The sequence below is a fragment of the Balaenoptera physalus genome (assembly GCF_965194825.1).
Source record: "Balaenoptera physalus genome assembly, chromosome: 11".
NCBI lineage: Eukaryota > Metazoa > Chordata > Mammalia > Artiodactyla > Balaenopteridae > Balaenoptera > Balaenoptera physalus.
Window position 1 is genome coordinate 105177687 of NC_138896.1, and position 22573 is coordinate 105200259.

Sequence of the window (22573 nt, forward strand, 5' to 3'; positions counted from 1 at the left end):
CTGTATGTACTTAACAGCCGGGCTTTTTCCCCTCACGTGTTTCTGGCCTAGAGATCCGGTTCATTCATGTTCGTCACCTGCCATACAGGATTCCTTCACAGGAATCCACCAGTTTGTTGATCCACTGCTGCCCGAAAGGCGGTTTGGCCGTGTCGGGTTTTCCTAGTTATCAACAATCCCACGGCGTTTACATTCCTGCGCCTGGGTGCCGCGCAGGTGCATCTTCGGAGGGAAGGCTTCTGGCTGCAGGGCGCCCCGCCTTCAGGACCAGCAGGTGCTGCCGGAGCCCTTTAAGACCCGGCATCCACTGCCCTCCTGCCACCACTGCGTCCTCAGTCACGTCTGACACCAGCGCAACTGAGGGCCTCTTCATACATTTGTTAGCCATTCCACTTTCTTCTTTCAATTACCTTTTATCAGTTATGGGTTGAATTGTGTCCCCTGCCCCCAAAAGATGCTGAAGACCCAACCCTAGTACCTGTGCTTTTATTTGGAAACAAGGTCTTTGCAGAGAATCACGTTAAGATGAGGGCATTAAGGTGGGCCCTCAGCCAATGACTGGTGTCCTTCTAAAAAGGGGAAATTGGACAAAGTGACAGACATGCACCAAGAAAAGATGACGTGAGATGTGAAGACATAGGGAGAATGCAATCTATAAGCGAAGGAATGCCCGAGGCCACCGGAAGCTGAGAGAGAGGCCTGGGACAAGCTGTCCTCACAGCGCTCGGAAGGGGCAACCCTGCCCTCAGCGCCATCTCAGACTTCAGCCTCCATAACCGGGAGGAAATACGTTCCTCTTGTTGAAGACACCCAGTCTGTGGCACTTGGTCACGGCAGCCCCAGAAACTAATACAGTTTCCATGGCTTTTACCCCCAGTGCTTTTACTTCTTTAGATATTCTCCACATCCATGTTCTTTCTGCTTTATCTGTAATTAATCTCTTCCTCCACGCCCCCCCAGTTTTTTTGAAGCTTGCTCTGGACATTTTCAGAGGCCCCTAAGATCCACCGGACCTGAGGTGTCCTTGTCACACATGCCTGTCATCACAAGGACATTTAATCAGCACTGAGAGGTGACAAAGTGGGTGAGGCCAGGCCTGCCGGTGAGAAGCTGGAGGGCCAGCTGCCCCCCGACTGCTCCTCCAAGTGCAATTCAGGAAGCCAGGAAAAGGCATCCGCCCGCCCGACGTACAGGACCGCAGACCCTCATCAGCCACGCCACCCTCCCGGCCGTGCAGCTCAGGACCAGTGCAGGCAGAGAGGACGAACCAGCACACCTTCTCCTCAGTCCTGCGCGGATGGGCCCGTCGATAACCAACCCCGAGGCCCGGGCCAGCTGCGTTCGACGCCCGCCTTCTCTCCCCACCGCCCGCGCCAGCCTCGGGGGTGCCCGCACCCTTCCCAGGGCAGGAGGAGGGAGACGGAGCCGAGAAGCGGCGCACCCAGGGCACAGGCTGGCGGGGGCGGGGCGGGGGCTCCCATCAGGCCAGCCCTCCCCCTCCTGCCTCAATTGCTGCCCGCTGGCTGTTCGGTGCTGGAGGCAGCATGACCAGCTCTGGGTAAGGGAGAGGACAGGCGTGTCTGAGGAAGGCTTCGGCCGTCCTCACTGGACCCTGTCTCTGTAGCTGAGTCAGGGGTCTCCAATCGCCGCCCTCGAGACCGCGCGGCACTGAGAGAGCACCGCCGACGGCCCCACAGTGTCCGGCCCCGAGACGCCGCGGCCGCCCCGCTCCTCCTGCCCTGCTCTGTCCCCCAGACAGTGGCTCTCTCTCCCCTCGGGCACAGTCACTGCGCAGACCCGCGTGGGGACCCAGGGCGCCCAGGACACCCGACAGCCGTCACCTGGGCCCACGGCGGCCACTTCCGTGAAGCTTCTAAATAACCGACACGTAAGCCTTAAGACACAAGATATTTTAAAACTGTTGTAGTTAGAAACCCGTCTGAAACATCCTACAGTTGGCTTCTTTTCTTTCTTGGTGCCTTGGGATCTTTATTATAAACGCTATTTCGGGCTGTGATGCCCGCGGCTGGCCCGTCTGTCCTGTGCTGGGGCTCCTCGGCTGGCCAGCGGCTGCCGGTGCTGGGTCCGCTCCCCTCGTGTTTCGGTTTCCTCCCTGGTCGTCTGCTCGGCCTCTGCTTTCCCTTCTCCTCGCGGTGGGCCCCGAGGCCAGGCAGCCAGATGCGGCGCTCCGGCCCCGAGAGCAGGGCCAGCACTCGCGCCTGCTTCGCGTGGGGAGTCAGGGCTCCCCAACCTGCTGCCCAGAGAGGGCGAGACCCGTGATGTCGGACCGCCACCCGGAGCCCCTCTCCCAACAGCTCAACTCTATGAAAATAAGGGACTAGTTTTCTTCGACTAGGACAGTCTGTGCATGTTCTCCACCATTAGCTGAGACAAGAGGAGAAACCGAAGTTTTAGAAAAGAGGTCAACCCTGAGAAGGCGACGGGGAAAGCCCCCCGCCCCTCCTCCCCCAACCTGGGTGGGCCACGGCTGCCGTGAGCGCGGCGGGCGCCCACCCGCGGGCGGCGGGAGCAGCACGGAACCACGTGCAGCCTGAGCTCTGCTTATGGACTCACCGGACCACGCGGGCCACACGTGTACACTCATTCATTTCAGATGAATGGAGATGTTGCTGAGACTAATAAAATACAAATTAATTTAAAATCCCTACTGCTACTAAATGTGTAAGTCATTTTTGTCATTATGTATACTCTCGATGAATGATATAAAAAAAAAATACAACCACTCTCCTGTTTTTGGCATCGAAGTCCTTGCACCAGAGACGGGATAGAAACATCATGTCTCTCCTTCCGCCCAACAGCTACAGTGTCTGCAACGCACCAGACCTGGGGCAGCGCGTCTGGCCCGCCACACAGCAGCAGGGGTGTCACCGCGGCGCTGCTCTGCTCGGCTATCCAACCACTTGGGACGGCTGGGTGAGGGAGAAAGGGGTGACGCTGAGGGATCTGCCCACAGAGACGGTCCAGAGTGGCTTTTTTTTTTTTTAAATAAATTTATTTATCTATATTTTAATTTTTTTGGGCTGCGTTGGGTCTTTGTTGGTGCGCACGGGCTTTCTCTAGTTGCGGTGAGCGGGGGCTACTCTTCGTTGTGGTGCGCGGGCTTCCCACTGCGATGGCCTCTCTTGTTGCTGAGCACGGGCTCTAGGTGTGCGGTCTTCAGTAGTTGTGGCATGTGGGCTCAGTAGTTGTGGCTCGCGGGCTCTAGAGCACAGGCTCAGTAGTTGTGGCGCATAGGCTTAGTTGCTCCGCGGCATGTGGGATCTTCCCAGACCAGGGCTCAAACCCATGTCCCCTGCATTGGCAGGCGGATTCCTAACCACTGCGCCACCAGGGAAGTCCCAGAGTGGCTTTTAAATGGACGGTGTCTGCAGCAGCTTTGCTGGGGTCAAGGCAGCAGCTCCCCGCACCCACACGCAGCTCCCTGCACCCACACACAGCCCTCAGCCCGATTCTAAGATCCCCTGACAAAGCCCTCCTTATGCTGGAAATGTGGAGCGTGGAACCAAGTGCTCAGGCAGGAGGAAGGCAGGTGCACTCACCTTCCGAGCCATCCACCAGCCCGGGACTCAGAGCGGAGACTCGGTGGCCCTTCCAGACATGCCTGCACTGAGACCCACGGACCTCCTGCCCAGCGCCCTGCTCCGAAGCCCCCACGAGTGAGCGTGGAGAACAGTGGCGGACACACAGTATCTGACTCATGAATGAACCGACCAAAAAGCAAACGGATTCTTAGGAAAAAGCAGCACCAACTGGTCTGAATAAGACAGTAACCTATGAAGCTTCAGGGCGGCATCTGGCCCAAGGGTCACTGGAGAACCGATCCCAGCCCCCGCAAGGCCACCAGGAAGGAGTGGTCTGCAAACACCTCCAGTGTCATTTCCGCTCCCTTCTTCTGGGTGGGGACCGGGCCCGCTTTCTGATTCCATTCAAATTCTCCCGAAGGCTCACTCTTAGCTTTTACTCCACATTCTGTGACAAATCGCTGGAAGCCATTACACACTGTTTAGTGAAGAGAGTGGATGCTTTGTCCTACTCAGAGGAAGAGAGCTTCGTGCTGGGTCGTCTGTGAACCCCAGAGCGGGCTGCGAACATCGGCGTCCTCACATGGCGCCCTGCGGCTGCTTCTCACACACCCCCAGGGTAGGGCACTCGCTTACTCCCCCTCCGCGCAATTCACTCAGCTCCTGGAAGGGTTCGATGAAAGGCCCTCCCCTACTATTGACGTTCCAGTACGATTCTTTGACTGACGGTCTGCTCTTTGGAAAAATTCAACGAAGTCTATTTCTTCTTCCAACTACTGGAAAACTGCTTCTGTGTCAGCCCTGCCATGCCTAGAATTCTCTTCACCCAACAAGAATCCCTCCCAATGACCTAATACCATCCTAACACCTTACCATCCTGTCACCCACCTCCACGCACTCTCCAAAGTAACATCCATCTTTAAGTGTGGTACCCGGAACTAGGTATAATACTCCAGAGGAAATCTAAAGAACAGAGCGCACAAGAAAAGATAACTCCCTTCAATTTACGTAGCACATTTTAAACCAAAAGTCAGTGCAGAAGGTCTAATAAGAAACAACGTCAACAGAATAGAATATCGAAATCAGGATGATTCTGAGACCTGTAGTCAACTAGGACTCTACCTGGAACAGCACGACCCAAGACACAACAGTTCTGCCAGCAGCCTGGTCCCATAGTAATGTGTAGTCTCCTAAAATCCTCCTACTCTTTTTTTTTTTTTTTAATTTAATTCAGCTATACTTGTGACCCTGTATTGGCTAAAGAGAGAGATAAATGAGTTACTGCACACGTCTGCATCACATGCGAATGCCTGCCAAAGACAGAGCAGCACATTTCATCCATGTGCTATTTGGTTTGCTGCAATTCCCTCCTGCCCTTCACATACCCACACAGTCGCATTCCTACACCTGAATGCAAGTACCTTCCCAGCGTCCAGCCCCGACAGTGGCGGTAACCAGTTCCAAATTATTCTGTGGACTTCTTTATTTTTTTAATTTTAATTTTATTGCAGTATAGTTGATTTACAATGTTGTGTTAGTTTCAGGTATACAGCAAAGTGATTCAGTTAAACATATATATAGGTTATCACAGAATACTGAGTAGCATTCCCTGTGCTGTACAGTAGGTCCTTGTTGGTTATCTATCTCAAATATATTAGTGTGTCTGTGTTCATCCTAAGCTCCTGAATTATCCCTCCCCCCCACCCATGTTCCCCCTTTGGTAACCATAAGTTTGTTTTCGATATCTGTAAGTCTGTTTCTGTTTTGTAAATAAGTTAATTGGTACCAATTTTTTAAAAATTAGATTCCACATACGCGTGATATCATATATTTGTCTTTCTCTGACTTACTTCACTTAGTATGATCATCCCTAGGTCCATCCATGTTGCTGCAAATGGCATTATTTTGTTCTTTTTTTATGGCTGAGTAATATTCCATTGTATATATGTACCACATCTCCTTTATCCATTCATCCATCGAAGGATATTTTGGTTGCTTCCATATCTTGGCGATTGTAAACAGTGCTGCAATCAACGTTGGGGTGCATGTGTCTTTTTGAATGATGGTTTTCTCCAGATACATGCCCAGGAGTGGGATTGCTGGATCATATGGTAGTTCTATTTTTAGTTTTTTAAGGAATCTCCATATTGTTTTCCACAGTGGCTGTTACCAAATTACATTCCCACCAACAGTGTAGGAGAGTTCCCTTTTCTCCACACCCTCTCCAGCATTTGGTTTTAGACTTTTTGATGATGGCCATTCTGAATGATGCAAGGTGACACCTCACTGTAGTTTTGATTTACATTTCTCTGATATTAGTGATGTTGAGCATCTTTTCATGTGCTTTTTGGCCATCTATCCGTATGTCTTCTTTGGAGAAACGTCTATTCAGATCTTCTGCCCATTTTTTGATTGGGTTGTTTGTTTTTTTTTGATACAGAGCTGCATGAGCTGTTTGTATATTTTGGAGCCGTGGACTTCTTGACAATAGAGGATAAGCTCTAATTCAACATATTCATTCTACACTGAACAAAAATTAGAAAGCGAGTTTTTCTTTTAAAACTACCCACCTACCCTGACTGACATCAGAAACTTTGCAGGCAAAATTAAATTACTTACTGAATTAAATTACTACAAAACTATATTAAAAAGTTTGAGAATTTAAGTATTGAGTATATAAAGTAATTAAATATTCATTTAATAGAAGATACTGAGGCATCTACCAAATATTCTTTAGAATAGTTACTACTGTTACTATTAAATTATTAGTTATTATGATTATTAGTAATAAAATTATCATTATTAAAGGGCCTTCGGGACCTTCCATCTGAGAGCACATTATGTACTGCATTAATCCCCTCTGAGCATCCGTGTGGTCTGGGCTGAACTCCATCTTTTCGAAAACTAGAGGAAAAGGTTAGCTAAGCCATTGTTTCTCTTTACTTAGATTACAGGATAAGAACATGATCTGAATTTCTTCAAGGTTATTTCGAGGACTCTCCGGTGCTTAGAAAGGCTACTAATGTATTGGCAACTGATAGGCAAATTACCAACCAATCTCTATTCTTGAAGCAAAGTTCCCAAGGGATCTAAAAAAAAACCAATACTGATGGCTTACTTCATTTTCCAAGTTACAAAAATGCATTTCTTGACAAATATTCTTATTTTCAAACTCTTCAGAGGATTCAGAACTGACTTTCCCTATAGTGTCTGCTTAGTTTTACTGTAACATCACTAACATCTGGCTATTAAAATCATATTTAATCCCAAACCTGGGACCTGGAAAAGGAACCCAGGGGAACCTCATGACTGGTCAACACTGAAATAGCATCTCCCCCGCAAACTCCTGAGTGGATGATTCTAAAAATGTCTTCGGAGAATCCAGGACTGCCATCCCCAAATACCTCAAGTGACGCACCCCTTTCCTTTTCACAAGCACCTCCCACACCAAATGGCAATGGTGACTCCCAACCACCCTTTAAATTAAAATGACCACGCCCCAGAGTCCTCACATTGCCACTCCCCACCATGAGGCCCCAAAGGTCACATCCTGACAGCTGAACGTCTGTCCTTCAAGTTCTTACCCCCTCTTGACACACTGTTCATCCCAGCCGAGCACGGAATACGAAGGCTGAACACATAATAGATGCGTTATTGTTTATTCAATTGAACCAAAGTTAATCATTAGTCTTTGGAAGGTTTTTAAATCTTTTTTAAAAACTGTGGCAAAACACACATAAAATTTACCATTTTAGTCATTTGAAAATATACAGTTCAGTGGCATTAAACACATTCACACTGACTGTGCAACCATCTCCACCGCCCATATCATATCGAGAAATTTTTCATCTTTCCGAAGTGAAACCCTGTACCCATTAAACACGAACTCCCCGTTCTCCCTCCCTCATCACCTGGCAACCACATTCTCTTCACTGCTTCTACGAATGTGACACTCACTCAAGAAGAATCACACGCTCTTTGTGCTTTTGTGACTGGCACATTTCACTCTGCATAATGTCTTCAAGGTTCATCCATGCGGTGGCAGGTGCCAGAACCGCACGTTCCTTTTTTAAGGCTGAATAATAATCCATGGTATGGATCTATTAATTCCTTGACGGGCACTGGGTTGCTGCCACCTTCCAGCTGCCATGAATCATGCTTCTGTGAACACGGGCAGGTGTACAGATACCGGTTTCAGGTCCCTGCCTTCACTTCTTGTGGGTCTACACCCACGTGTGGACTTGCTGGATCACATGGTAATTCTGTGTTTAATTCTCAGTCCTTAGGCGTTTTGACAAATCATTGGTAGTAAATGTCCCTCTCTACTCGAGAAAAATGATAGGTTTCCGAAAGGATAGGTCTGGCTCACAACAACAACACAAACACAAGTCTCTGTAAACACAGTCCAAGTGGTTCATGAGAGAAACGCTGAAGAATAATGTAAGCATTTGACGTAAAAAGGTAAATAAACAAACACCATCCATCACCAGCTCACCCAACCCTGCAGCTCCAGGCACACACTCGGGGGACTGCAGTCAGGGGTGTGGTCAGCGCCAGGGAGCATTTGGAGACGCACAAGCTACACATTTGCGGTTCTCATTTCTCACTATGGGCCTCTGAAAATGACTTCAAGCCATCTAAGGATGGCTAGTGTTAAGAACAGTAATAGCTACCATTTGTGTGACATCAGCGTACAGTTCTACAGAGTGTCCCGCACACATGTCATTGTTAACAGATCTGCCTCAATCTGCAGCCCCTCCTCGCTGCCCCGCCAGTGTGGCCCTCAAATGGCCTGCCGTGTGGACAGGTGAGGGCGCCTGGACACCGGCTCCCGGGCTGGCGGGCGACCTCTCGGTCTGCATCTGAACCTCAGCTTCCTTTCAGGGCCAGGAGGGACGAGGCTGCTCGCTGCCGAGTTACGTGGCAAGTTCCCGAGAGACGGGACAAGAGCCCCGTGTCCTGAGGCCTGTGGAGGGACCTCCTCTCCAGTGGGTCCCATGCCCTAAAGCAACTCACAGAGGAGGGCCTCCAGCACCCTCTCCATGGAGGGCAGTGGTCACACAGCTGAGGTCGGAACCTCCAGACTTCAATTGTGCCCAAGTGCTTTTATTTGCCTTGTCATTTTCTTTAAGAATAAATGTTAAACATAAAACATACCCCCTTCTGGAGGCGATCCTGGCGGCTGAACTGAGTGGGAAGAAAAAGCACTCTGTCCTCCCCGAAGCTGCAGCCTCACCAACTATGCATCACTGTCTGCAGTCGGTCAAGTGATGGCCCGGCCCGGCAACAGCAGGTCAGCGGTCACCTGGAACCTGGCTGCTTCCACCCCATTAAGGCAACAATTACCCATGTGCGTTAGCCCCTCGGCTCACAGTGGCGGGGCTGCGGCCCCTTTAAGAGCCCTCTCTCTCCAGGCCCCTCGCAGAAGAAACCGGATACGACGGGGATCTGATTGGGACAAGGGGCCGCCTGGTGAGGGGAGAGAGATGAGCAGGAAAGTCACTGCTGCCCTTCTGAGCACAGGCAGTGCCGCCTCTCCCAGCCTTGCTGCCGCAGAGTTTAAATTAATTACAGCTGAAAATACAGGGTTGCCATCTGGTTTGCAAAAGCAAGGATAAGGGAATAAAATGAAAGGGTTTTTGGTACTAACCTCACTTTAATCATTGCCAAAGAGCATGAAGACAGCCCAGCGTCCTCCCACAAGAAAGCCTTGGGCCTCCCAAACTTGGCAGGCGGTCCAGGCGCAAAACTGGATGGGCGGGAGGCTCGTCAGAATAAAAGTCCCCGCCGGGGGAGGCGGCAAGGTGAGGGCCGCCGCCCGCGCGCGAGGGCCAGGCTCGGGGGCCGGGCCGGGCCGAGGTTCGTTCACAGAGGCTTTCCTGCCAGGAGGCGACACGCATCGTTACGGTCCCAGTCCGTGAGAAAAGAGATCCGCTGTCAGGAGGACAGCATGCCATTTCCTCTTTCTTTGTCTCCCCGTCTGCCAGAACATCAGGCTTTTATAAAACTCTCTAAATCGAGGCCCAGCAGAACCCAGAGAGGCCGGCGGGCTGCTGGGGGGGGGGGGGACGAGGAGCAGCGCCGCCCCGCACGGTCCCCCTCCCCCCCCCCCCCCCCCCCGCGGCAGGAGGGTCGAAATGCCCCAGGTTCCCTCGTGCCTGGTCGGGAGCGACTTCCTTCTGCTTTCCTCCCACCGGCAGAAGCCTGGCCGAGAGGCTCCGCTCTGCAGGGGCTCAGGCCGCAGAGAGCCGGGGACGGTAAAGGTGCCACCGCGGTCCCGGGTCTGTCTCCGCAGGCCTGGGGTGGGTGCAAAAGATGCCACGTCTGCAGCTCTCTCACCCCGCCCAGCATCAGGGAGCCCTCAGGAGACAGCCTCAGTCCCATTTCTGGCCAATTCGAACTTTCGCCTGCCCGCTACCTGAGTTCTTTTCGACCCAGGTGAGTTTTACAGACAAAACCTACATGTACCTGGGTCCAGCTGCTTTCAGAAAGTACTACCCGCGGCGGCACAGTGGTGTTTAAGGGAATAAATTCCGAGCAACCGGTTACAGTCTCTTATAAACGAGAGATCAGAACGGTAACAGAGAAGATAAAAGCTGATGATGAAGATGGCATTACTGTTCTGGGGAAAAACACATCTTCAACCCCAAAATGATGCGAAAGTTGTCTCCCAGATCCTGCCCTGACCGAATCATTGTCTATAGCAACGGTGTCCATAACATTCAAACTCTCAGGAGTGTAACTTTCAAGTAAATGGTACATCTATCAAACCACAGGAAACATCTGGTAAAATGGTTAAATAAAACCAGAATTGAAACGTTTGATTTCAGAGCTTGCTGATGGTACCCAACAAGAGACCATTAAAACAAACACCAAAAGCCCTCTGCCCACTCAGGATGCTCAGTGCAACTGTGGAAAATGTCCTCGAAGGGGGAGGGGAGAATAAGCAGACAATCCAGAAACGCTGGCGGGGGTGGGGGGTGGCAGGGCCCCCGTTCCTGGGGCTCTGCCCTGCACATCGCCGCCCCCAAAATTTCCTCAGGCCCGGGAGGGCTCCTCCAAGCCCACCCTCATTCCCCCCACCGAATGCCGCCAGAGAAGCAGGCACCCAGGAAGTGCTGGGTAAGTGAAGGAATGAAGCAACGTACACACAATATACATCTCTTCGTTGCACAACTAACATGTATTAAGCACATACAATCATCCCACCGTCAACACACACAGTCTAGGCGTGTGTCCCAAGGTACTAGGCAGCACATTTCGCTCCCTTCTAGTACACTTTAGAAGCCTTTTCCATTAAAGAAAAGGTTTAATGATTCGACCACTTCCAAATTTTAAAGAATCTGTATTCCAAAAACACAGAAAAGGTGAAAAGCAAATAACAAATTAGGAGTGGTTATTTTCCTAACTCATCTGATGGAGGGTCCTTAATAAGCAGAGTTATAACACAGCAATAGAAACAAGATGAATGCCCTAAATTTTTTTAAAAAGAAGATAGAAACAGTCACAAAAGAAGAAATCCAAATGGTCAATGAAAATATGAAAAGACCATTCAAGTTTCCTAGTAGCAGAAAGAAAAAAAAAAAAAAAGACAAGTTACCACAATGATTCTCCTTATGAAACCTGTAAAAATTAAATACACATTAACAGTCACCTTTGTGATGCTGTGGGTGACAGGCACATGCACAGAGTTGCCAGTGGAATGTCAGTCAGCTAACCTACTAGAGACGAGCTGGCAGGGTGCACGGAAGCAGAAATGGGCGCCGTCCGACCCAGAAATTCCACTTCTAGAAACAGGGGGAATACGAGATGTGAACAAGAATGGATGTACAGAGACAGCCCCAGAAGTATCACAAATAATAGCGAAACATTGTAAACAGCCCCACTATCTGTATTTGTTAACAAGTTCTTTTGGTCACAAGCAACATAAAACAAGGCCGGCTAGCTTAGGCTAAGTGGGGGAATTTACTGGAAGGATACTCTGCTACATTTCTTGGAAATGAAAGAAGAGTCAAACAACCAATGCTCAAAAAGGAAAAAATAAGGTGTCCCGGGATCTGGGCAACAGGAGGAGGAAGGCACCCCCTGCCCCCAGCCCCACACCGGGGCAAGATGCCCGCCTGGGAGACCCTGCCACCCACCCAGCCCACCAGGCGCTCCAAGTTCGGGTGAGAAACCCCACAGCCACTGTCTAGGTCTCCATCATGGCACCCCCAAGGAGTTAACATCGAGTCTCAGAAATTCTTAGGTCGGTTTTATTAGACATCAAATTCGCTACTGAAAATCAGAAGAACCCTCTCTCCACTCCCCCAAATGCTACCAGTTTTCACAGTTAAGAGACTTCACCTGAGCTTCGAATCAATTATATCTAAGAAACCGGGGGTCTCACAGGAAAGCGGTCTATTAGAGTTTTGCAGGTTTAGGGAGGAGGAGAGTAGGGCAACGCCCCACCTTTGCCGTGAATGAGGGAAGGTGCTGGGTTGTTGCTTTTTTTTTTGTAAGTAAAACCAATGGGATCGTTGGCTAGAAACAGAAATAAGCCTTTGGGGCAGCGATAAAAATATATGAAAAGCTGCTGAGTTATCTCGGAGCAGGCAGGGACATTTACATCTGTTCCTTACAGCTCAGCCATATCCTGTTCCAGTCGCTTCGTCTCCTCCTTCAACTTGACTTCTCTCCCTCTGCCTTGTCCATTTCTGAACTCACCCTTCCCCCCACATAACAACCACACGCACATCCTGAATACGTGCTTTATTTATCACGTACAACGTCATCCCTCCCAGTGTGGACAGAGAGGCCCCTGCTTTCGGTCTGGCTGGTTCCAAAGGGCGACTTTCCCAAGGAGTGACATCAGGGCCGCCCCTGCCTGGGACCCCGCCTCCCTCGTCCCCCAACGCCACCACCATCCACCCTGCAGCATGGGGAAAGCTCTCCTAGATCAAAGATCACTGGGAGGCACAACAACGAAATGCAATGTGTGGCGCCCACCTTCACCCTGAATGTGAAGGAAAACATCCATAGAGGGCATTCTCGAATGTGAACACATGTACTACGTTAGATCGCACCACTGTCTACGACACGTACAAAAGAGAAAGCAAATGTGGCAGAATATTCACAACTAGTGAAGCTAGTGAACGATATGTGTGTGCTCATGGTACCAGTTGTTTAATGTTTCTGTAGATCTGAACTTTTTCCAAAATGAAATGTTGGGGAGGATGGCAGGTCAGACGCTCACCAAACTTGGTGGCACGTTTAGAAAGATTTAAAGTACAGGCAACCAGGGAGGCTGGGAACCCTGACACAGGGGGTGTGAAGAGGAACCTGGGAGATGGCGAGGGTCACACCGCACACATTAAGATGCCCCGGGCAGTGAAAATGCTGGTTTCAAATATTAGCCTCAGAATGGGAGTTCCAAAGCAGGTGAACAACCCAGACTGCCCACCGTGAGTTGGGGGAGAATCGCTTCTCACACCATGCGGAGCTTGCTCAAAGGCGTATAATGTCAGGGATTCAGATAACTTCTTTTTAACATAATCATGGTAAAGGAGGCTTTTGACAATTGATAGTCCAAGAGGGCCATCTACTGAGAATAATTCTGGGAAAGGGAGTTTAGGACAGGTCACCAAAGTGCCTGAAGGTCACCCTACATAACCTGGATTTTATCTTACTGTCAAAAATGAGCCAGAGCCATTGCCCATCAGCGAACGTTGCCGTGCCCTCCACGGAGGCTCTCAAGAAATACATGCCGATCACAGAGCCCCAGGGCATCAGCACCATGTACCCGTGTTACACGGTTAGAACACAGAGCCTCTGCACTGCGGTCACTTGACATAACTTGCCCTAGAGCTAGCACCCAAAGTGGTCGCACACAAATAAAATACACACCACAGCTCTATTATGAGATGGCTGAAAAACGCTTTGGCTTTGAGAACTTTTTAGGTAGATTTGAAAAACTCCAGAAGTAAAAAACACCCGAGCAGAGATCTGTTGGCTTTTCTAGCATGGACAGAACTATTCTTTACACCCACAAGTGTCTGGCCATCCCTCTGACCTGCGAGGTGCACCCACCTGAACTAGATTTCTCATTTCTATACACCTTACCTGATGCTCACACTGGGATCAGAGCAAGACGCACAGGAAGAAATATAAACAGAGGGGGGAGCGGGGGAAAATTCATTCATACAGTAAACTCTGAAGGCTTATTACTCAGGGTCAGCACTGGGATAAGAGCATTTGACCCAAAGCCAGCATCTCAGGCAGAGCCAGTGATTCAGATTATTAAGCGTGCACGTGCCCAGGGACTAGGGATTTGCATGTTTCTGTTTGGGGGGAACAGGGGTCCGGGGAGGAAGGCAGGACAAGTGGTGGCGGTGCGATTCTCTGTTCCAGGGGTTCCCTGAATGAAACATCAGGCCTACACAGAAAAAACAGACGTACAGGAAGTGGTGCCACTCAGGGCTTATTGCATATTTGAAAGCAATTCTTGGGATTTCCCTGGTGGTCCAGTGGTTAGGAGTCCGCCTTCAAATGCAGGAGACGCGGGTTCGATCCCTGGTCGGGGAACTAAGATCCCACATGCCGTGGGGCAACTAAGCCCCGTCACAGCCATAAATAAATAAATAAATTTTTTTTTTAAAAAAAGAAAGCAATTCTTACCATCCTTTCCAAAGGGAAGAGCATTGACAGTGCCCTCAGAGTGGCACATTTTTCATGGAAACATTTACTTGGCACCTAGAAGGCATAGGGCACTATGCTGGGTGCCCCGGTGGGACAGACACGAGAAGGGACAGCAAAGTGTGATCATTCTATGCATAGAACTGTTCGCCTTGAAGCAGAAGGAACCGCCCTTTGCCAAGAGAAGGAGGCAAGAAAAGTGAGGAAGGACAGCAGTGGGCGGCACCTCAGCAGGCAGCGCAGAAGCTCTTGCAGGCGGGGGTCTGCTCAGCGTTCCCTGGAGCTGACTGGGAGCCGTGGGAGAATTCCAAGCAGAGAGGAAGACTTCAGAAACCTTCTTCTGCACTAAAGTGCCAAGACCAGTAGGGAGGGCACTGCCATGGGAATGGGGGTCTAGGCCATGGCCGAGGCCAGGAGCTTCGTGGAAAAGATTCAGCAGACTGATTTAACAGGGGGCAGAGATAGAGTACACATGGGAGACCAGATCGAAGAAGAGAGAGGTGACTTCAGGGCAAGTGGAAAGATGGACGGCTGCCCTGCCATGAAGATGGGGGACAGACCTGGGCAAGCGCTGGAGGAGAAAGAGCCTATAAAGTCACGTCTGGTGGAGCAGCTCTGAGCCTGAGGGGCACATACACTATCCGGAAGGCAGACGGCTCTGTGGGTGTGGAGGTTTGGCCTCAGCCAGACATAAAGATCTAGGAACCCTCCACCTCTAGTGGTAATTCAAGGCATGAGCTGGCGTGTGACTTCTTTCCAGGGTCTGTGCAGTGAGAAGGACGGAGCCCTGGAGGATGGATTAATGACGAGCCTTTGAGAGATCCTGAGTGGAGGAGCCAGAGAACTAGGAGGGGAACCAGTGAAAGCGAGAAGGGGGCCAAGGAAACCAAGGGAGAAGAGGCTTCCATGGAACAGGAAGTCAAATAAGATAACCTGGATCGGTGCCCCCCGCATCTGGCGATCGGCAGGGCACCAGTGAGGGAGGGAGAGAAGTTTCATTAACGCTGAGGGTCCGGATCACGGCACTGGACTGAGGAATGGATACGGAAGTGGAGACAATCCACTCCCTAGAAACAGCTCGGAGGGAAGGAGGTGTGTAAGGAAGGAAGGTGAGGGGCACACGGTCAAGGGAGAACGGGGCCCCGGGCTTCCTCAACCTCTCTGGCCTTACTGAATTTCGCTGAAAGCCCTGAGCATGAAAGCTGGCACCCTACAGCCCCAAATCAAGGGATCACACAATCCTGCCATCACATACCTAGGCTGTACGGCAGCAGAGCCTTGGGAGTCTGCACATTCAGAATAGAATTTTGAAATCAAACAAAATGCTCATTTTGTTAGGCAAGTATGCCCCCCGGAATACTGCTTACAGGGCTCGTGAGAAAGGAACCGAGGATCCCCTGGCGAGTTACGTTTGAGAAACCCTGGGCTAAACCACGTCTCTGTACCTCAGACTCTCAGAGCCTGACTGGCGCCAACCACACAGGCAGACTCAGGAGATCGGGTTGGGTGCTTCCCAAACTCTGGCCGGGGAACACTCTCTGTCCTTCGAGCATCTTGAGGTAAGAGGGCCCTGAGGCACTCGACGGGCAGCAGTGCCCTGCACCCCTGAGGGGTCACCTTGGTGGTCACAAGGAAACGGCTTCCGATGAGTTAGAAAAACCCACGACCCTCCCTCGACGGGTTCAACGACAGGGACCCGTTTGGGGGAGCAAAGAGGGTTCAGCCTCAGACGTGCTTCTGAAGCGACCTGACCAACTAGGAGTTGGTTTGTTGCTTCCACTTGACCCTGATCCGGTTTCTCTGTGGATCTGTTAGTTGTATTCTTAGGTCTCTTCAAGGAAAGCAAGGCAGGAGGCAGAGAAATCAGAGGAGAGCACGGTAGCGAAATCCATCCCCCTCTCGTCTGCGGTGCACGGGGCCTCTGCTGGGGCCATGGAGGCTCGGATCCAGAATCCAGGTCCCTTGTTTGCCAAGGTTTCTAGCTCCTGCCAGACCCAAACCCTTACTGCAACACTGAGCTCTTTAATCATGCTTTGGAGACAATCTGTGGAGAAACTGAGAGAGAGAGAGAGAGAGAGAGAGAGAGACGGAGGGAGAGAGAGGGAGAGAGAATGTGTGCTGCATGAGTGCGTGCGTGCGTGCGTGCGTGTGTGTGTGTGTGTGTGTGTGTGTGTACCCAAAGATTTAGCAAAGAAGATAAGGGACCAAAGCACTGGCAGTCATGAAACAAAAATTACACCAAACACAGCACGCGGGACTTGGACGCCACCTCACCGTGTGCCAGCCGCTGGTAGCACAGGAGACGGTGGGTTTACAAGCAAGACCCGAGAGGAAAATCAAAGAACCACTGACACTCACACGAAGCACACTTCTGAGCAGTCCTCCTTCTGGTCCTCAGTCAGATCTACTAAAGTGACAGCACTTGCTATGCTCTCAGAACAGGCCGGCTCCACACTGCAACAAGAAGAGGGCTGTGTGGTCACAAAGCAACAAGACTAATCCTCTGTGTGTAAATATAGCTGCCGTTTGTGTCCCCGGCACAGATGCACCTTCATGGAGACAGCGCTCTAAAAAGGGCTGAGGCGCCTGGAGAATCAGGGCAGGAGGGGGAACCGGGCAAACCCTATGTTGTGTTGTTTCCTCAACTTCTGAACAAACGCCTTTGACTTAATCCATCAACCTAAAAACACTCTTTTTCTTGTTTTCCATCTTAGTGTGTCGTCTTAAAAAGTGTCTTTACACATGCTAATGAAAGTTCTCTGATGGATCCCAAAGGTTCTTTAATGCCTCTCTAGTAAAGAAGTCCCCCTTTTTCAAGGTTCTCGTCCCACTTCTATAAGCTCTGTGATACGGAAGAGCCCAGAGGTCCCCAGAGCAGATGAGAACAGACACGCGATGATGGTCCCTTATTCTGCTGCCTTGACTGTTGGCACGCTTGGCATTTCTTCACCCCGTGTGTCATTTGGCCAGAACAACGCCAGTAGCAGGACGGTTCTCTGCCTTCCGAGCTCTCTGCAAAGACTCTTAAGGCAGAAATGATGCCTGCTGGGAAAAGGCTGATGTCAGCTCTTAAGAGCATAGCGCCCTGCTCGGATAAGGAGGTCTTTGTTTTCGGCTGAACTGTGAAAATGAGAAAATGCCTCTAGCCTGACAAACAAGAAACCCACACAACAGAGGTCAGGCCCGTGACCTTTATTTAAAGGTACCACACTTCATTAGCAAAACACTCACATACAACACACAGATGCGCCTTTAATGTCACACGGAGTGGCTGTAAAAACCAGCTTCATTTCCACCCCCGTTAGGGCTGACCCGCAGCCCTAGCTCCAGTGCAGGGCAAAGTCAGCCTCACACGAAGCCCTTCTGACACTCTACGTCCCCACAGAAGCGCTCATTAAAGACCCAGGCTCCCTTCTCATTTACTTTTCAAAATAAATACACATACTTGCTGTACGTTGGGGGGATTTAAAAAAAAAATTAACAATATCTCAGTTTCTGAGTTAGTTATTTAGGATAACTAAAATTAAGGCTATAAAATATCCTCTTAAATCCCAGAACGCTTGTGGGAAGACTTACACGATTGTGTGTGAAAGCGCAGAAGAGGAGAGAATTTCGGGGCTAAAACTTCCCAAGTTCAGACGATGCCAAAAAGGATGTGGGAGAAAAAGAGAGAAAGCACATAGTCTGAGGGATTCTATTTCAAAAGTCCTTGATTTATGAAATCTGTAGGGGGGGCGGGAAATGTCTTCATATATTTAAAGCAAATTTTAAAATGCCCCAGTCTGTGTCTTTAGACTAACGTTACTATTGGCCTGTGCCACTAACTTAATATTGGGTCAGAGATTTTAAACCAGAACACAATTTCTTTTTTTTTTTTTTTTTTTTCCTTGGCTGCCTTGGGTCTTAGTTGCAGCACGCGGGATCTTCGTTGAGGCATGCGGGCTTCTCTCTAGTGGTGGCATGCGGGTTGTTTCTCTAGTTGTGGCGCGCAGGCTCCAGGGTGCGTGGGCTCTGTAGTTGCTGCACGCGGGCTCTCTCACTGAGGCACGCGAGCTCAACAGTTGTGGCGCACGAGACTAGCCACCCCACGGCATGTGGGAACCTAATTCCCCGACCAGGGATCGAACCCGTGTCCCCTGCATTGGAAGGTGGATTCTTTACCACTGGACCACCAGGGAAGTCCCCAGAACACAATTTCAAAAGCACTTTCCTGAGCATGAAGGCAACCCTCCTCTGTTCACGTGGGGCTCTCACCTGCACAGAGATGCCCTTTCAGCCTCTTCAGGGGAAGCTCAACAGCTGCTCTTCCTCCCATCATCCCTGCAGGGAAGCCTCACCGTGCAGGGCAGATGGACCTGCCTAGCGCTCTCAGAGCCCTTCCATACTTACGCCCCTGCATCCTGTCACCACGTGCTTCAACGACCACTCTCCACCCGTCATCTCCAAAGCGTCATTCCGTTGTGTGGAGAATGCTCACACGGCAGATCATCCAAAACCACAAGGCGTTAAGCTCCTGTATCAAACAATTCACAGCAGCTGGATGCATGCGCTCTTCAATATCAATGTAACATGGTTCCTAACAGCGCTGGCTCCAGGAACAGCCAGCCTGGGTTTTGATTCCTGGCTCCGCTACCAACTAGCTAGCTCTGTGACCTTGAGCAAGTTACAAACCTCTCTGAGCCTCAGTTTTACCACCTGCAAAAGAGGGATAATCATAGCATCCACATCACAGGGTTGAGAGACGCAAGATCACGCCCATGAAACATTCAGCACAGTGCTTGGTACACAATCAGGCTCAACAGACAGTCACGGTCATGAATAAGCCCTGATACAAAGGCTCTCTTGATTCTCTGGATGCTGGGAATCCTGATCTATCACCATTCTCAGTGAGGAAAATTCTGACCCCCTCTAAGGCTTATGTAGACATGGACACAGCAATAACATGCTCTGCCTATAAATACGTATTACTGTCTACCTAATAAAAACACATTACTGTTTACCTTTTAAAGTCTCAGCTGCTGATAGGTCAAGGTACTAAAATAACCCCAACTTTTCAATTTCCTCTGGGTCTAGTTGGGTTTTTTTTTATTTAAACTATAGCTGATTTACAATATTGTGTTAGTTTCAGGTGTACAACAAGGCAACTAGGTTTTATATATATATATATATAAAACTATATATATACACACACACATATATAAATAATCTTTTTCAGATTCTTTTCCATTATAGGTTATTACAAGATATTGAATATAGTTCCCTGGGCTATACAGTAAATCCTTGTTGTCTATCTATTTTGTATACAGTACTGTGTATCTGTTAATCCCGTACTCCTAATTTATCCCTCTCCCCACACCTTTGCCCTTTGGTAACCATAAGTTTGTTTTCTATGTCTGTGAGTCTGTTTCTGTTTTATAAATAAGTTCATTTGTATTATTTTTAGATTCCACATGTAAGTGATATCATATAATATTTGTCTTTCTCTGTCCAACTTACTTCACTTAGTATGATAGTCTCTAGGTCCATCCATGTTGCTGCCAATGGCAATATTTCATTCTTTTTTATGGCTGAGTAATATTCAATGGTATATATATAGCACATCTTCTTTATCCATTCATCTGTCGATGGACACTTAGGTTGCTTCCATGTCCTGGCTATTGTAAATAGTGGTGCTATGAACATAGGGGTGCATGTGTCTTTTCGAATTAGAGATTTCATCTTTTCTGGATATATGCCCAGGAGTGGGATTGCTGCATCATATGCTAGCTCTAGCTTTAGTTTTTTAAGGAACCTCCATACCATTTTCCATAGTGGCTGCACCAATTTACATTCCCTCTGGGTCTGGTTTTAAATTGAAATGAGGAATTGCTTCCTCTACTTTCATGAAGTCTGTGGACTAACAGTCCCCTGATAAAGCATGTTCATACACATCCTACTAAAGGTACTAAAGAGATACAGGAAATGGAGAATCACCAAACGGAGCATGATGATGTAGCCAACGATTATGCATATACCTTGCAAACTAGATACTCCTGAACCCCTGAGGTACCATCTACACAATCAATCCCTCTGGGGGAAAAAATGTCCATTTTAGTCAGTAATCAATAAGGTTTTGGTTTTTTTTAAACCGAGTTTCTATTACACGCCCAGAACGTAATTTCAAAGGCTTCCTCCAACCTTCTGTCAAGCTGCAAGAATTACTAGTTTTGAGTCTGTTTTTCCCTCTTTTTCTGTTCACTCTTATGGGGTCATGAGGGAAGTGACTGAGACCAAGGGAGAAAAAAAAAAAAGAATAAGAATAGGAGGTTAAGGGAAGAAGAAAGCAAAGGAGAAAGAAGAAGGAAGAAGAGAAAGGGGAGGAGCAAAGGGAACAGAGGACCCGAGCCTGGAGAACATACTCAAGGATACACCAGAATCGGCTCCATCAGAAAAACTTCAAAGGCATGGCCACAGAAGCAAAGACAACATCAGGGGACATATTTCACACCAGGAAAGGATTTCAAAGGAGCAGCACCAGCAAGAGGGGTCGTGTTTTCTTTCGCCGGGCCCTGCCTCTTCCAGCTTGGACTGTTAACGCCGTCTGGGGCGAGCGTAGCCGTTACAGCACAAGGCCAGGGACCGTGGCTTTGATCTCAGTGTGAGCTTATGGGTTTTGCCCTGTTCTGAGGCCAGGGGCAGCTATTTTGCACATTTATATAGCACTGATCAAAAAGAGGATGCCGCTTCCAACTGGGAAATGAGCTCGAAGAGCACATTCTCTGGATAGTGGGGCTAATTTTCAATTCAACACAGAAATTATTTAGCACCTGCCATGTGCCAGACACTAGAATGGTCAATTGTCACCCTAAATATGTGATGTCCATCTTTAAGATGCAAATCATCCTGTCTCAGGTGAGATACAGCTGTGACATAATCACGTGATGATTGGTTTCGGTGTCACACACAGAGCAGGGTTAATCCAGCTCCATCACTTTGGACACGTTATGCTCTCAATTTCTGCTTCTGTAATACACACACACACACCCCATCTTAAAGGGACACATTTACTGTAAGGGTTAAATGAGATAACACACCTAAAGTGTCTGGCATAGGGCCAGTATAGAGTAAGCACTCAATATGCGTTCCCTTCCTCGCACAGGTAACTGAGTGAACACTTCAGCTACAAATCCATCACTCACACACAGAGGTGAAAACTGAAAGCCATCGTAGACTGTACTCTTCAGCACAGAACTCTCACCGGGTTCTACCAGCCAAGTAGTCTCAAAACCAGTATGAATTTAGCATGTTGTCATACTGCATCAATTGTTAGCCTTCAAGAGTTTTAAATTGTATTACAAATACACAAGATATTACAAATGCACAAGATTATCCATTGCAGCATTATTATTATAAAATATTATCTAAATGTCCAAACAAAGGGGATTAGCTGAACCCACCATGGCACATGCATGCAATGGAGTACTACGCAGTTGCAAACAAGGATGAGAAACTGGCATGAAGCGATTTCCACAATACATGGTTGACTGAAAACACCTGAGCTCAAGTGAGTATACAAAGTATGGCACCTTGTGTGGAAGAAAGAAAGGGAATGAGAAAATATTCATGTATCTGCTTACATTATCAGAAAGACACACAAGAAGGGTAATTGCCTTCAGGGGTAGGGAACAAGAGCAGTGAAGGAGACAGGGAAGGGAATGATACTCCTCTAGTACTTTTAAATATAGTTTTGACTTTTTTCTTTTCTTTTTTCTTTCTTTCTTTCTTTATTTTTAATGCTATTCTTGTCTGCTTACATTCTTTTAATTTATGTATGTATGTATGTATGTAAGGCTTTGTTGGGTCTTCGTTTCTGTGCGAGGGCTTTCTCTAGTTGTGGCAAGCGGGGGCCACTCTTCATCGCGGTGCGGGGGCCTCTCACTGTCGCGGCCTCTCTTGTTGCGGAGCACGGGCTCCAGAAGCGCAGGCTCAGTAATTGTGGCTCACGGGCCGAGTTGCTCCGCAGCATGTGGGATCTTCCCAGACCAGGGCTCGAACCCGCATCCCCTGCATTGGCAGGCAGACTCTCAACCACTGCGCCACCAGGGAAGCCTGACTTTTTTCTTTTCTTTCGGTCTCATTAAGAAATAATTGACAGATAGCACTGTGTAAGTTTAAGGTGTACAGCATAATGACTTCACTTACTTACACGGCAATATGATTACACAGTCTTGACTTTTAGAAGCATGTTAATAGTTTAGATATTCAAAAAATGAAATCAACAAGGATGGGAAAAAATCTCCGACTGAGTGCCAACAGAAATTAATTATAGATTGTAATTAACACAACACTGAAGTGGGGAGGGGAGGTAACTTTTGAAG

At 48.9% G+C, this 22573-nt stretch overlaps 1 protein-coding gene across 12 annotated transcripts in view; it reads right to left on the bottom strand.

Annotated features, from left to right (window-relative positions):
- The window catches only part of LOC309639020 (phosphatidate cytidylyltransferase, mitochondrial), a 264790-nt gene that overhangs the window by 12371 nt on the left and 229846 nt on the right, over positions 1 to 22573 (bottom strand). Inside the window, exon 3 of one of the 12 annotated variants that reach the window (XM_082415724.1) lies at positions 9193 to 9291. The exons of 9 other annotated variants lie outside the window; for them this stretch is intronic. In XM_082415724.1, the coding sequence (XP_082271850.1) occupies positions 9193 to 9291 (99 nt within the window). Of the gene's footprint in view, positions 1 to 8699; positions 9021 to 9192; positions 9292 to 16574; positions 16662 to 22573 lie in introns of those variants that run through there. 2 more of the 12 variants (XM_082415723.1, XM_082415722.1) reach the window with 2 other exon arrangements.